General features: G+C 44.8%; 1 protein-coding gene across 1 annotated transcript in view; it reads left to right on the top strand.

The window, feature by feature from the left end:
- Window positions 1–561: 561 nt before the first annotated feature.
- Window positions 562–16,932, top strand: part of NXPH1 (neurexophilin 1) — a 313,863-nt gene continuing 297,492 nt past the window's right edge. Inside the window, exons 1-2 of the mRNA XM_077163131.1 lie at window positions 562–984; window positions 1,809–1,972. Coding sequence (XP_077019246.1) covers window positions 1,919–1,972 — 54 coding nt within the window. The 5' untranslated portion in view covers window positions 562–984; window positions 1,809–1,918. The remainder of the gene's footprint in view (window positions 985–1,808; window positions 1,973–16,932) is intronic.

Raw genomic sequence — 16,932 nt, 5'->3', positions numbered from 1 at the left:
CCCGTCCCCTCTCAATGCACCGCCCAGCCGCGAGCCTCGCCACTCCCTTGGCCTCCTCTATCCTCCCCACGCCACCCCCCGCCTCCCGGGAGGGGACGTTGCAGCCGCCGGAGACACCGCAGAAGCCACCTCTCCCGGCGGGCCGTGCCCGCGCGAGAGCCTGAGAGCGGGATCTATTTACACGGAGTGTTAATTAGTCTTTGAGGAGTCTTTCATCTGCGTGCCAATGTAATTGCCCGTGTCTGGGAGGGGGTCGCGTCGGGTCGCCGCCCTGTTGAGAAACCAACACTGTGGCGCTCCGAACGCCAGCGCGCTCCAGAGCGTCCCCCGGTGGCCGGGCTGCACCACGAGCAGCGCACGAAACGGGGCTCCCGAGAGGCCTGTGGGCTTCCTAGCTTCGCGGGTAAAAGCGCAGCCGCTCCGCGCGTCTGCAACCTCCCGCTTCTCGTCACCCTACTCCTGCAAAAATCCGGACGGCCCGCGCCTGACCTGGGGCTTTCTTTCTTCCGAAAGGACAGTGTCTTATTTCTGAATTTCAAGTTCCGAGACTTGCCCAATCGTCTCCCCCTAAGTCATCTCCTCCATCCTCGAGTAGCCGCGGGAAGCCAGTAGTTCTGGATGTTACTCCCAGTGCTAGCAGTCTCGGTCGGTCCGGAGCAGCAGCCGGACGCATTCGCCTCTCTCTCTCTCCCTTCCTTCCCCCACCCCCTTTCTTCCTATCTTTCCTCCTCTATTTTCCCTCCCTCTCTTGCCTCTTAAGTTTCCTGCACCGTGAATCCAACTCCCGCGGAGTGCGACCTGGCACAGGGACGCCAACTCCATCGAGGCTGGACCAGGCAGCCGGGTCAGTCCGTTTCCGAGCATGGAGACCAAGCGCCAGGAAGGGCACGTCCGGGGCGCCGGAGACGCCAGGCCCGAGTAGCTCCTTCATGGATCCTGCCCAGAACGGTCCCTGCTTGCCGAATTCGTCCCCAGCCCAGTGCGGTAAGTACCCATTCGCCTTGGGGCAGGGTAGTGGGGCGCTAGGAAGGGGCGGCGGGGAGGAGCACTGGTCAGGGGACAGAGCGCTTTTGGCGCGTGACCCTCACAGCCCCGGGCCAGCTTCCACTCTAGAAGTTAGCGACTCTTGGCTCGAAAGAAAAGTAGTGCTAGAGATATGAGTGTGTGCGCGCCTATGTATCTCTGTGTCTAGGGTCTCGATAGGTAAACTGAGACCCACTTGTATGCAAATTGCATTCTTTTTCCCCACCCCCACCCACCGATCTGTAGAGAAACCCAGCGCCTAATCCTGATCAGCTCTACCTACTCTCCCTGCACCCTTTGGCTCAAGCTCTCTCCCTCTCTTCCTCCCCCCACCCCCATCTCTCTCCTTCTCTTCCTTTCTCTCCATCTCTCTCTGCTGGTGTGTGCGTGTGTGAGCGCTGCCAGGGTTGGCAAAGAACCAGCCGCCGCCTTTAGTCCGAGCCCGCCGGCCATCAAACACTAGGGCAGGTCTTGCTGCCAGCGACGCACGGGCTCTGAACCAGTCTGCGGGCGGCTCTGAGTGCCCGCCACCACTTGCCTCCGCCGCCCGGGAACTGGTATCCGAGGAGCGCAAGGCGCAAGGACTCCCTCACTCTTCTACCCTCGTGCCCGCGGATTGCGCGCTCCCTTGTTTCAGGCGCTGGATTTACTCTTTTTTCAATTTTTCTTAGCCCTCTCCCGTGTTTTTGGCTCACCCCTACCAAACTCGACCCCGTTTCCCGGTTGTTCGCGAAGCCTAACCTTGCCCGCATGGTCATGGGATGTCTAATTTCATTTGTATCTAGGCTGCTGAGAGCGCTCCTTGCTCTGTAAAGTGGATGTCAGGTGGATCTATGTTTTTGAAGGAACAAAGACTCAGCGAAGGCGCCGCCAAGGAAGTTTGAGACGCGGGAGGATGCAGGCTGCGTGCTGGTACGTGCTTCTCCTCCTGCAGCCCACCGTCTACTTGGTAAGTCGCGGACTATCCCGCGCCTCCGCATTCCCACCGGGGCAGGGAGACCAGGCAAACCCGGACACGCCGGAGGAGGGTGAGGCCGCCAGTTCGGCGAAGCAGCCTTCCTGGCGACTGTGTTCGCACAACTTTGGCAAGCTGGTCTCGGGATCCCTGAGGGATTTTCCGGGGCTTCCAACCCCTATTTCCTGTTCCAGTCCTTCCTCTCCTGCGCGTGATTCTGAACAGCGGCTAGGGCGTCCCAGACACCCAGAAACTGAGGAGGTATTGGGAGGGGGTGTTTTATGGGGAAAAGGCAAAGGGAAGGTATGGGACATTCAACTCTAGTTCATTTCACGGAGTTTAAACGAAAGAAAATTTGGTGTGGGGACCATGAATCGGCCCAGGTCTTGACTTTGAAAGTGAATCCATCCACCCACCCTCCCAGTTTGGAGATGTGGCACGTACAGAAGTGCAAGTAACTTTCTTCGAGTTGTAGGGTCAGACAGGATAAGTTTAACATTCAGGTAGGAGCACTACAAGCGATCAGACACAGTGAATTACAGACACTCCGGCGAACGGGCATCGATTTACGCGCCTCTCCCCTCTCAACCTCTCTTTTCCATCAACTAATAGAACCCGGGCTCCAGTGCCGAGCCCCATGTTAGGAAGTGGGCAGGCCTTGTTGCCAGAGGGAAAAGCAGAAGCGAAGCAGCCGCCAGCGTCCTCCCGGAGTGGAGTTCCCCGAGGTTTGGACTCTGCACAGTGTTGGAACTCGGCTTCAGGGCGAAACGCCGTGTTGTGGTAGCGGTGGATTGGGAGCTGTGGGCCCCGAGCCGAACCAAGGAGGAGAAAGCCGTTTCTCGGGTCTGGGTGTGGGGAGAGTCGGAAACGCTTGCGCTCTGCTGTTGAGGTTGCGCTCAGTGCCCGGACCCTTAATAGCCCACTCCTGGGCAGCGGGAGTGCACTGAGGGCTCTGAATGTTTCGCCTAAAGGCGAGGAGCGCTGGGGTAACCTGCGCTCTCTTGTGGGGCCGGATAGACGAGAGTTGGGGAGCAGCCATGGCGGCCCTCAAATCCCAAGGGCTTCAGAACCCACAAGCCTGAGAGCAAAAGGCTCTCCATCCCTGCAATTGTGAGTGTTTCCCAGCTGTTGCCCTCGTGCATGTGAATTCAGGGCTGTGAATTGTAAACTCTGTGTATGTGAGTGGGTGTGTATGTATATGTGTGTGAGTGAGTGTGTGTGTGCATTTAATCGAATTCAGTTTTCAATCCAAGAACCCTCTCAGTGTCTGTCTTTGCGCTTTTACTGCCTGACAGTGGCAGTCATGGACGCCAGAGGGCGCTGCGCGTCAGTGTCCTTGCCCACAGGACACGTTGGGGTAAACAGGTGAAAGCCGGGGCAGCCAATCCAAAAGAATAGCTTTTCTGACTGTGTGACCAAAGTCTGTGCCTTCCATGGCTGGAACGCAGACGGAAGGCAAAAATGAATCCTTCCTATTTCTCACCTTAAGTCGTCCTCACTCCCACCTGTAACCAGTAAAACACTGACATTGAGAGCCCAGAGATGATGGACAGAAAGTTTGACCAGAGGAAATACAGAAATTGTTTATTGAGAGATGCGGGGCTCGAAGTGAAAGGACAGAAGGGGAATATTTGTTAAGGATTCCATTGTCTATAGTAACCTGTCTGCCCCTCTTGTCTGCATACCTTCACACTTGACCTGGACCTTAAGGCTGTTCTCATGTCCTTGGGCTAAGCACACACTGTGCAAAGGCACGCAGCAGTGGTGCAGTTTATTGCTTGGAGCAAGTATTTCGATAGTCTGGAAAATAATCTATCAAAAGCAGAAGTGAAATCAATACGTTGTGTTAAATTTTAAATGTGTTTGTTGGCAGTTAAACCGTTTTCCACTCATTACAACAACAGTGCTGGATTTATTCTAATGCGCTGCGTTCTCAACAACAAGCGCATTAATTCTCCTTTAATTGTAAACTGGGAGCATTTGAAAACCATTCAGTGTGCAAATTATGCTGATTCAATTACCGTTTAGTTACAGACTTCATTACCTGAATGCCTTTTGGCAATTCCAAAGAAAGGAGACAATTTTTCCAATTTCACTCAAAACAATACGAAATGTGAACAATAAAATAGAGAAGACGATTTAGAAGTCCGTTCTTTTTCTCTCCCATCCAAAGTTGTTTCGTGTGGTGGTGATTAGAAATCACACACACCACAAAAACAAAAGGTGGTGGTTGCCTGTATTTCCAGGGATTGTAATTCCATGGTTATTTGCCAGTAGAACTCAGAGATATTTTCCTGGAGGAGTAGGAAACTGACTTTTATCATAGAAATGAATTTTAAAGGGTGAATTGGACAGTCACTTCAGGATGGTTTTAGGCTTGCCAAGAAGCAGAGAGTTTTGATTAAAGCTCTAGGGCAAATGAGGAGTAGTGAAGGCTTTTTCAGCATCCGTTTCACTAACAACCAGATACAGTAAGTGAATTGATCATTTATTTGTAGCTACACCCTCAAACATCCCAGCCCTTTGCAAAAATCTGCAGTAGATGCATGCTGGTTATCAGGAGGTGCTTCAAGTTTACTTCAAGAAGGCAGGATTGGCAAAATCATGATTTTATTTTATTCTACCCCCCCCCCCCCAAATTGACAGAAGCCAGGAAATGGAGTTTAATGAATGATAATTTTGTCTTTATGAGTTCACAGCACAAGTACTGGGGCTTTCTTGTTATTTATGCTTTGCCTCTTAACACCTCATTGTACCTTCCCCTTTTTGCCCCTGAAATCCCAGTTTTCTTTCCCCAAGGAGTAATTGTCACATTATATGCAGGTGCAAGGTTTATTTAGCTATCTCCTATACAGAAATATTGAGATTCCTGTTTATACATAAATACCTTAAACACTTTCAAATTTGGGAAGAATTTCTTATGAAAAACAATCCTCCAGCAGATCAGTGCTCCATAGTTAAGTCACAATTTCCTGCCTGTATATGGGTGAATGTTCTCAAAGTTTGTTTCTTGGTCCAGGGTTCCTTGAATGCATATTCAGGTTGAGGGCTTTGAGTTTCTTTATCTTTATGAGAGATGGGTCTGTCCTTATTCAAAAACTAGGAGTTTATTTTAGCACTGCAATGGGAAGAAAATTAAAAATGTGTCTTCAAAGTTACCTTCTCAAGCATATTTGCTAGAATTTTAAAAAACACCATTGGGCTAACTTCAGCTTTAATGGAGGGCGAGGGAAGCCATCTTCTAAAAATAAAGGCAAGAAAGTCTCCTGTTTATTGAATATTGTATATTGAAGATTTAAAATCTGAATTTAATAGGAGAACATTAATAATGCTTGTTAAAAATCTTTATTCTGTCAGATCTGGGCCAGTCCTAGGATATTTTCAATATGCTATAATGGGGTAATAGGACTACAGCATTTTAATTCAATTGAAGGACACACTGGATAAAATAGGGAAATGTAGCTTTTGGCTGTGAACATTGGGAGTCCTAGCTTGAGATATTCTCTGCTGCTCTAACTGAAGGATAAGCCAGGGTATAGGCAGAGCAGCTCCCAAAAGAAGGCCTTGAAGTTCTATTTGTGAGCTCATCTGTAGCAATTCTCACAGTAGAGGAATCTAATAAGCACTGCCTGGACATGTCAACAAAAATGTTATTTAGAAATTCAGCCTGGAGAATATGAAACTGTTGGAAGGATATTATTTTAGACAGTCTCACGTTCACAACACTATGCTGATGGGAGGGGGTCCCATGCCCTTCAAGTTAGATCCTACCAGTTCTCCTGCTAAGAATTAATATTGTCAATGATCTGGTTGCTTTTTTAACCCAAGTGGGTGAGAAATGAAAATTCTTTCTAAGCTTTATGCTTAACCAACATTTTGAATTATCTGTTACCCCAAATTTAGGGTAGTCTTAAAAATATAAATTCTATACCCATTGTTTTAACAGAGATTAAGAGGTGATGAATATATCATGGGAACACTGCCTCTGCACTATTAGAAGTCATTTAGGTAATTCTAATCATGAAGGTGGCTTTTAAGGATTATGGAAACTATGGGAAAAAAGCAGAGGGAGAGAGAACCAAAATCTATCCTTTGGAAAAATATGTGTACTTTTCCGTCTTTGATAATTAAGCCAACCACCCATTGAAGATTTTAATCAATTTGGGCTTATTCTTGAAAAGAAAGACATAAAATTGCCTTAAAGTAACTAAAATATGTTCTCTTTTAAGGCCAGTTCTTGGAGATGGCTCTAAAAGTTCTCTAACTTCACCAGATAGAAGGCATTTCTTAGCTCTTCTACCCCAGACTAGCCTTCCTGATAGGGGATTAAACCTAGATTTTTGGAGAAGTCATGCCCCAGCGGCACAGTGCTAGAACTCTATCCAGCTGTCTTCCAGCACTCTTTCAGACTAAGAAGTTGCTTCTATTCTGGGCATATTCTTGAAACATCCAACTGTCCAATGATGAGGAAAGCAAACTCTTGCATGATAGGAGAGTGCTTTGGTGGTGTGCCAGGAGGATTATGGAGATCTGGGGCCTTGTAGTGATAGCTTTGGGGAATCTGTCATCATTATGAGGAGAAAACCAGAATTGCCCTAACTCTGTGAACAGTATTCTCTGGGAAAGCCATTAAGTTCCAGGCTCTTCTTTGTGCGAAATTGATTTCTGTTTGGCTTCAAATTGTTGATGGCTATTTCCTCCTTAATGAAAGTGTTGTGTGAGTGAAAAATATACTGGGTGGCAGGCAATTGGTTGATTTTTTTTTTGAGATAGGTGCCCAATGTCCTACTTTTCTATCTGAAAGAACATTTCCGCAGACTACAGAAATTGACAGCATTGTCCATGTAATAACCACAGTCAACAATATTTTCAAAAAGGCGTTTGTGTGATGAAAGCATTAGGATATTGCTTTTTCTAATAAGCAGTTATCTGTGTTGGGCTTCTTTGATTTTATAGAGGTTGGGGAGGGAGTGGAGTAGGGCTGGGGGAGTGGAGGAGAAGGGGTCACACATTGACAGAAGGATGCCTTCCCTGTTTCTCCCAGTTCTGAAATATCAAGGTGCCCGTCAGCTTCTCCAGAAATTCCGGGTCGAGGAGCCCTCAATGACTTCGACTGGCGCAGCGTTGACTTTGAGTCAAAAGGGAATCCCGGAATGGGGAATCATACTCTTGCGCTCCCCCGTGCCCAAGTTAAAGCTGATGGAAGCTCTGAAAGTTTTCCTGCTCTCAAGTGCGGAGTTAGGAGGACGTGTGGAGTCTTTATGATTTTTTTAAAAAAGAAAGTGCCGAGCTTTGGTTCAATTCAAAAAGTTCCCTAAGGGCAACCACGTTCTGTAGAGCTTCAGTCTCATTTTAAGACTTAACAGTCTTCGCCACTTTTAATAGAGGGAGGGCGGGCGCGTTGGCCGGCTGGACACTGCTGATTTAGCGGCTTCCTGGCGCAGTCGGGTCGTAGGTCGGGTCTGCGCTCTAGTCACCCGCTGCATCGCCCTCACCACCATTTGTCTGGTCCCGTTGCATGTTTGCAGGAAGTTGCAGTCGTAATTTATCCGCTAGTCAAGATCCAGACTAGCTCTTTTTCTCCTTGTCAGCACTAACCCCTCCCGGAGCTTGGTAAACTCCGTGCGCGCATTTTTTTCTGCCGCGGATTGGCATGTTGACGACTCCGCTTGAAGGAATGCGACAATAAAGCGGAAAACCAAAGCTTGGCAAGCACTTAATCAAGGATAAAAAGGTTCCGCTGTAAGGATGTCACTCAATTTATTGTGAAAGTCGAATGAATTACGTTTAATGAAAGTGCTCCCCAGATGAATATTACCAGCAATTTCCTGAGTTGGCTCTGTCAGCTCGAGATGAGGAAATGCCAACCCAGATCAGAAATGAGCTCCCGTCTCAATTACTATGCAAGCTTTCCAAGAGCGGCTTTTTATTGAGATGATATATATTGGCCACTTCTTCACGCCTTTCCGCTCGCCCAGGGGCGCGTTTGCGCATTTTCCAAGTTTGCTGTCTGCCCCGGCGGGTTGCTGGCTGTTGTTTAAACTTCTGATGAGCGCGCCGCGTCTCTGCTGCGGGCTGGAGACCTAATTACCGCCTCTGTAAACGGCTTTGCCTAGTATATTTTATTTGCTACGGAAGTGGGGACAGGCGGGAGGAAGGTGGAGGCGGGGAGAAGAGAACTTGCTCGGGTCCCCCTTATTATGGAAAGTTCCTTCGGTGTGTAGTTAGGGGCTTGTGCTAGTGCAGAGCGAGATGGCCTTTGGAGTTAGGGAGTTAGGTTGCTGCGCTGCGTGGGGTCCCAGGGGCATCGAGAGCTCAACACGTGCCTCGCCTGCCACGACTCTGGCAACGCTTCCTCCTCCCCTTCTTCCTTCAGTGTATTTTACTTGCTCAAGCCGGAAATACGACAGGGAAGAGGACACTTAGGCGGTAGCCTGAGCACATTGCTTTATCAGCATGAGAATGGAGAATCGGGAGGTTTTTTCTGTGCTGTTTCTTTCTCTCACAATAAGAAAATCGCTGCTTAGAAAAACCCAGTGTTTCCTTAGAAACTGGGCTTTCAGTCGGTTCCGCGCTTTCGGGCTAAACCTGTCTCCGGCGTTGCCCATCGGCCTCTTGGCCCTAATGGACTCTCACCGGGAGGATCTGAGGTAGCAGCGGCCGAGGGCGCTCGGGGTGGCCGAGTGCTCTAGCCCTGCAGGAAACAGCGAAAGTCCTGCTCAGATATAGCCTTCTATGTCCTAGAACTCTTCTCCATCCGTTGACTTTAAAGGCCGTTAAAAGATCACATCCTGCAATTAGAGCTAGAAACTTTCTTCGATGTAGGCCTCATACTTCAATTCAGAGACCCAGTCCTCTGGCCGAAGCCGCTAAACATTCGGGGCCCTGGGAAGTTTCCCAGTCTGGGTCGCTGCCGCCACAGCTACAAGCTTCTAAGTCACTGTCTCCTTTTAGCCTCTGGTTACCTCGAGTAATCCCATCAGGTTTAGGAAGGCACTGATGCAGCATTCTCACATCAGGACGAGGACCTCAAGCCCTGACACCAAAATGTTGCTTCTGGGGAGCTTTTCGTCAACGCTGGCGAACCCCGTGCCCCTGTGGCAGTTGGTAGGAGAGCGGCACTTTTCCGGAGGGAAGCCGGGGCACCGAGGTTGAATGTAGCGGTGGCGGGTGGCCGGGCAAGCCCCGTCCGGAGAGCAATTCTTCAGAACCGTGGACAGCGCCACAGGCTCCGCCCTTCCTGGCTCCAGCAGCTGGGCCTCACACCCTCCCCCGCCGCTGCGCGGGTTGGTGGTCCCGCTTGAAGTTGAGTTAGCGCTTCTGGTTTCCACAGATACCTCCCCACCGCCGAGTTGCGTTTGTAGCGACCGATCTCACCTTCCCAGTCATTTGGTAGCACCAAGCTCCGATCGCCGGGTCCCCAATGTGTCCTACGGTCAGAACCTCTCCTTTGCAACATTCTCCCACCCTCCGCCGCCCCCAGCGATTGCGGCGTCACATGATTATCACAGAGATTATCCAGAGCGCAAGCGAATCCTCCCTCACCTTCTCACTCGCTCTCACTCATTCACATAAGCGATTTCATCTACTCCTCCCCCCAAACAGAAATGCAAATCATGTAGAGTTAGAAGTGCAATGTAAAAGCCTCATTTGACAGACAAGGAAACTGAGGCCCAAAGAGGAGGACCAACTTTGTTGTAAGAGTGAAACCAAGCATAAAAGCGATTCCTGCCCGGTCTCCCACCAGCTGGGAACACGGTCTTAGCCACCCAGTCGCCCTCCAGGATCAGGCGCTTTTAAAAGAAGGCGCGTGGTGCGCAGAGTTGGGGGATGGGGAGGAGTCTTAATTATTATGAATTTCTAAAGGAGCAGTGATTATTCACGGGGAGCAGGACAAACCACGGCCCGGGCAAGAGAATCGATATATTTGCTATCGAAAGTGCCTGGCTGGCCTTTAATGCAGACGAATGGGGAGGCAGCCTCATTATTTTCCGTGGTTAGTCTCCCCGGCGTGGGGCCTATGCAGCGTGGAATCTATCATCATTAGACTCCGGATAGGGATAGGATAAATTTCTCCTTGTTTACTTACAAAACAACAACAACAACAACAAACCAACACAACATGGCTTATCCTCCCTCCCCCCTCCTCTGGCCGTTGTTACACACGGGTCCTGTTTGAGCTCTCTGGAGAGGACCCTGCAGTCCCTTGGAGTGTACGCAGCTCTTCCTTGGCGGCGGTTACAAGGTTGATTTGGTCCAGAAATAATCCGGTAGTACCGCGCGTTGGCGCTAGGGGTTCTCTGTGTCAAAGGCTAAGGTTGACTGGGAAGCTCAGCCGTTTCTATCGCCTTAGCTAGAGTCAGTCCTTTCAGGACACAGTGATCCTGCAAACACTCGCGGTACTGGGAGAACAGAGATCAGGCGGGTAAGTACTCCCAGTACTCTTAGGAGAAGCCAGCTCGGGGGAAGCCAAGCCCGACAGAACAGAACGAATCTGAAGGGAAAGAGAGGTGGGCAATTGGACGGGAAGGGCAGGTTTGGACTCAACGTCTTCCGTGTATTCACGAAGGCCCAGGGGAGACCGACCTCTTCCAAATCCAGGCCAGATTCTGGCATTTTGCCTGCGGGACAGCCCGCTGCACTTTAAAGAACTGGGGTTGGTCCCCACCTCCACCCTCCAGAGATCACGGAATTTGCCCAGGGATCTATCTGCTACTGGACTGAATAGCCTTTCCCATTCTCTCTCCCTTCAGCACCCGGCACTTCCTGGAGCGGTCTTTTCTCACTCTCAGAAGTTGCCTGTGGCCTCTGGTAGCAAAATTTGTTCTATATTCTTCCACAAGTGTCTTCACTGTACCCTGCAATACCATACATAACCTTATGGTCAGCTGAGGTTTTCGCATGCACGCGCGTGCGTAGTTGAGAGCACTGTTGTTCACCTGCTGTGGCCCCTCTCTCACCACAGCGGTCAATCACTGCAGAAAAGACTGTGGCACTTTTTAAAAACGTAATTCCTCCTTCATTGCAGTAAAATTATCATAACATTATCAAGAACAAAATTTAAAAATGTGGGCTTCCAGGACATTGCAGTAATAATAACAGATCCCCCAGCCCTACCTTTGGTTTTCTTTTCCTCAGACACCAACCTTTCCTGATGTTTTGGGATTACCTTTGTGTCTTGTTTTCTTGCGGTCAAAGAGGCTAGCCAACACAATAATGCTAGGACCTTATGATCTACTGGCTTCATTTCCTCTCACCATCTTCAATTTTAGAGGTTTTGTAATTAAACTCTGTGAGATATATGTAACATACATCGAATGGCGGGCCTTTTTATTTATATTCATGTAGCCTGCTGAGACAGGAAAATTAAGGGAGTACTTGTATTGAAGTAATAACCCTGCTTTGATATTAACGGAAATGTCCTTTTAATTTACTTTTCTTAAGTCTAAAGGGATATCTCTGTGAGCCCAGCCCCCGCAGACATGCCTCTTTAAGGAGCGATCCCAATAAAGTGCAAAAGATATTTATTAGCTTGTACTAACTTAGAAGAACAAAAGGCCAAGCTAACCACTCAGTGGAAATGCACAGTAGCTTAGCAGGGTAACATTGCAGTATGAGGCAGGAAGCTGAGCAGAAAGAGCTAGCTGTAAACAGCTGCTGAGCCCTACATTTTTTTACTTCCCCTTGTCCCTAACCCACCACAGTTCACACATTTACACACAGAGCAAAGGGCCTTCAGAGCCAACTTAAAGACACCAAGTTGCAAATTGGCAGGAATTTTAATAAAGTTTAAAATCTCCTACTAAAAGGAAAGAGGCAAGGCTTTCCTTCTCAAGATAGGTTATTGCTAGAAAAATTATGATAGAAAGGCTGGGAGAAAATTTTCTGGCTTAGAACAGCTTTCCTCACTTACTGATTAGACCTACAGACTAACAGAGCAGAGCAATGCAGGATACAAAACTGTTCCTTTTTGCAGGATTCCTTGAAAAACGATTGTGGGAAATTATTCTGTCTTCATAAGCTGTTGACTTTGCAATTCCTACTTGGGTTTAACAAATTCATTTCCTTGATAGAAATCTAGTACCTGGCTGCACTCTTGCCCTATTTATATCAGTATTTTCAACTATAGAATGAAAACAGTATTGGTAAAGAGAAACTAGTGGCATGATAGCTGGGATTTTAGTTTTGCATATATACTTCAACCTCTCCATTTGAACTTTAGAAGATGATTCTCCCTGTAACCTTGTAGCTGAATGTTATTAGAAGCCTACAAGTATATAAAACAGCTTATATAAAATTAATGGACTGCTTTACATTCACAGTCTCTAACTGTTTGAAAGCCTTGTAAAATACTGCATCTATTTAAAATAGGAAGAATATAAAGTCAGGTTTGATGTGCAATCAACAGTTGTAAATGGTTCTGTGAAATATTTGATTGTTTTGAGTAAGTTTGACAAGGTGATGGGAATTGATAGTCCCTCTCTGTGTAGTAATCTGCTAATCATAAAGCTGTCACTTCTTTTATCTACTTGATCAGTTTTGAAACTGATCGTAAGAATCCAAGGTAACATCTAAATTCACAATCAAAATTTTAGTAAAGATGTATTTATTGATTTACCATGTTACCAAGAGAACCGTGGATCACTAAGAAGTCACATATGAGACAAAAAAAAATCCTTCAATACTTGTGCATTATTTTGCTTAAAAATGATCAACAGTATATAGTTAAATACTTTTGATATCTTATATACATTTTGAGTAAGTACATGGATAGGAGTTTTAATTTTAGCAGCAAACTTCATAAAATTGAGGTTTCATAAATGTTGTTATTAAAAACAAACTTCTTGTTTTCCATAAGTATTAGGCAAATTATGAAAAAAATTGGAGGTCTTCTGTTTTTCTTTTCTTCCTTAAACATATATTAAAAACTACGTTTTCCCATTTATTTGCTATTTGCTTTAGAGATCTCTAAGAAATTCCATAAATCCCACTATAAATTTCATTTTTCCTTACTGTGCATTTTTATTGGAGGAATGAAACAACCTTTTTTCTCTTGCATTATCAGACTGAGGGGAATTATACACATGGTAAAAAACCAGGGTGACATTTTGAAAACCTTTATTTTTTTCTCCTATTCTGTTCCAGAGTTATCTAGAATATTCATATCCCTTTTTACCTCACAAAAAATGGCCACTGCATGGTATGTTAACATTACCACTAAATAAGAAGCAATGCCATGACTTACCAACTAACTGCCTGCATACATTTCAGATGCTGTCCAATACTTAATGAAAAAATTCTGAAGTTAAAGAAATGTTTCATGAAAATGCCATAGTTAATTTTAAAACCTTTTTTGCAGATACATAAAGTGTGATTTGCTATTGGCACAGCTATGGAGTTGATAAAGGGCTGTCCCACATAATCTCTCAAATTGAAAATATAAAATACCTTTACTCACAGACCTTTTCTAGTTATTTGTAATACAGTTTCTTGCACCAGGGTACCATTATTTATTGTTTTGAAGAATTAAATTCTGAGAAAGATACAAACCACTGCAAAGAAAAGGAAGTTATTCATGCATGGTCAGTGTTGTATTTCTCTGGTCTTGATGTGAAACATAATTGCTATTGATGTGGAGATTTTGCAGAACATGGCAGAGTTTTTTGCCTCTTTCACAAGAAATAGTAATTGAGCGATGAGTGCCTCATGTTAGATTTTCAATCTTATTCCTTTTGGTTTAACAAATCAGAATTATGAACAGCCACACCAAAGAGGCAGCCACGTTCTCAGCCACTTTTGAACTAATGCAGATCTGTCATTAGCACATAAGCTGAGCTACCCCTTTTGGATCTGTAGCTCTGATCTCAGTAAATGTTCTGAAGTGTAGAAGCATGAAAAGTGAATGTTTTGGCCTGAGATGTTTAATCCTGCCTTGCATACTTGACTGAAATCCTTCACAATAGAATGGCTCTAATTTTTGTTTGGCCAGATACATTTGCATGTCTCCCAGATTGATGGATTTTTTCCCCCCTGTATTTCTTTAACAAATGGTGAAAAGAGTGAGAGGCTTGAAAAGCAAACCCTCATTCCTGAAGGATGGTTGATATCCTCCCAAAAACTCCTACCTAACTATCAGCCAGGAGGTTAATGTCATGGTACCCGCCCAAGGGTCAAAACTGAAGTCACAGTGGAGACAGAGGAGTGTTGAGGAGAAAACAACTTCATGGCTCAAATGAGGACCTGGCCGCATGATAAGAGAATAAGACCTTTTTTTTTTGGTTATCCCAGGATCTTCCTCCTTCTTTCTGAGATCCCTTAAGGGAAGCAGCGCTAAAAAAAAGACTGGTTAGGAGAAAAGAGGGGAAGAGGATTAATGGTAAAGTATTTTGCAATAGAGTGTTTTTGGGCAAACGTTTAAACCTTTTAGACTCTTAGTTCCTTATTTGTAAAATGGGACTAATAATATCTCCTATATCATATAGTTATTATTGAGGATTGATTGAATTAATGTGTTATAAGGAGCCTAGAAAAATGCCTGGCACATGGCAATGGTGGATTAAGAGAGAAAAAGAAATGTTACTCTTAGAGATAAAGGTTTCTGGACCAGATTCCCAAGTGCAGGGAGACAGCTCTTATAGCAAATATACACAGGTCTAATTTTATCCTATGGCCATCCCACCTCTTATTCTCCTTTTGCAGCTAGTTGATAGCTGTACAGTTGCCCAATGCTGCTCAGAAAGCCACATGTATTTAATGTAGATTGTACCCACTGTGATTAATGCTGGAAGAAATTGCCATTTCTACAGTAACTAGCCAACTGTTTACGAAAGTGAAGAGATAAGTCATCAGACCCAATTAACAGATTGCTTAATTGAGATGAGAATCCTTGTGATGTTTTGATTTCAGGTGGCAAATACTATGGATATTTATTAACATCTGATCTGAAATATTGATTAATTTTTTAGCAATATATTTTTTTAATTAAAATAATTTTTGCATCTGCAAAAAGTGCTTTTAATCATTAGACCCTAATATGTGTGAGTGTGACTTTGGGCATATGGGTGTGCACAAAGGATAGTGGGGGAGGAGAATTAGTCTCATTTCCAAAATTTTTTTGGAAAGCAGTAACTATATTGCTCTTTACTTTAAAGATGAGTTCTTCTTTCCACTTCCACTGGGTAGAGCTCATTTGAGTAACTGGAGTGTGCATAAAATTGCTACTGAAGTTGAGAAGTTTTATTACATGCAGTTCCTTTACTTGGGGAGCTGACCATCAAATGGGGATACAAGGTTGGCAAACACAGTCTTGATACTAATGATTGTGACTCTGGCTTTTGCTAATGGCAAGTGGTATGCAATCTCTTTAGAAGGTCTGCATCCATTGACCTGAAGGATATAATAAATGATTCCTGGGCCTCAGGGTAAGGTAATAAGAGAGCAAGGCATAAAGCACAGGCCTCATAGTCATCTGGGATGGGGTTTAAAATGATCTGTAACATCTGTATCTTTCTTAACAAATCACACACATGTTTTTTAATTACTTGTTGTGTCTGAGCAAGAGGAGGTGGGGAGGGGAGAGAGGAGTTTATTTGTAAATGGTAAACCACATGAACAGGCACAAACCTTTTGTTTTTTTTTTTCCTGTGGCTTTAATTCTCATGAGTCCTGTCTTGCTGACAGCTTACCAGATATAAAAGGGAAACTCAATTCCACGTTTTTTTAAAAGTCGAAGCTTTGCAGAATGATACAAACTAAGAAACTTAATAAAATCTGCTTAGCTTAATACCTTAGAGTCAAAATGAATCCAAAACATTTAACTAGTTTAGCATAGGCGTTTCCATTGTACTCAGCATGTATGATTGAAAAATAAAGTAGAAAAATGCCCTCAAAATATTTTATAGAATTATTCAGTCTGTGATGGATTAGAATTTTTTCTATGTCTGAAGAATAAAACTAGGTCCCAAAAGTGGATGCCCTCTGGCAGGAGATGAAGGGTGGGGGCGGGGGGTGGTGGTGGTCCTGGCTTTATTTCAGTCTTGTACTACATTTGACCTTGGGAGAGCTTAGTTATACCTTAGGGCAAAAAATTAAATGTTCCATTTTGTAGCAGTATCATCTTTCACCTTTATGTGGATTTAAAAATGTAAATAAAATTGCTTTCTGTAAATGGTATACATGAAGGTCATATTCATATTCTCCACAAGAATTCCAAATGCCATTTGACCCATCATTGGCTCAATAGATAATAATGTGTTCTATTAGTTTCTAGTAATCTACTTTTTAAGCATTTTTATGACTCAATATTTTTATGCCTAGTTCCTGGTTTGTGAAATAAGAACTCAGAAATAAACCTTTTAGCACTTCATTGTAGATTTATTTATAGGATGTGTGCTTTCAACTTTGAACTTTTAAAAATGCCAAATGCTCCCAGAATACATTTCCTTAGTTATAAAAGTGGTTTGGCTGAAAATCTGCAATGAGAAAAGAACGGGCATTTGAAAGATTTTGAAGTCTTTAGCTTTTATCCAATTGTTATCCATGTTCTTTTTCCTTATTATTTCCTTTGCAGATTGTTCAGGAAACAGAGTTTGGGAACCCTGAAAGCTGAATACAGCCAAAAGGACTTTAGAGAGTAAAGCAACTGCTCCTCTCTTTGAAGGGAAGCGAGGGTTTGAATTCTTTTCATTGCAATTTGGATAATAAGACCCTGATAGATCCTTGTCTTTAATTGTTCTGATTTTGATTGTTATTGACTTTTGTTTGCTTCTTCTGAAGGCACCTGCCATCCATTTCTGAAGCACAGATGGCTTTATCAGTAGTACTTAAGAGTTTCTTTTTCTTAAGCTAACCTTGAGCTGAGTATATTTTAGGGAAATGTGCAGATACATATTAGCCAAAGTTTTTCTGTCTCTCGGAAGATTATTTTGTTTATCGAATAATGAATTGAAAACACT

Source organism: Tamandua tetradactyla, chromosome 1 (genome assembly GCF_023851605.1).
Source record: "Tamandua tetradactyla isolate mTamTet1 chromosome 1, mTamTet1.pri, whole genome shotgun sequence".
NCBI lineage: Eukaryota > Metazoa > Chordata > Mammalia > Pilosa > Myrmecophagidae > Tamandua > Tamandua tetradactyla.
This window is presented reverse-complemented; position numbering and strand designations above follow the sequence as displayed.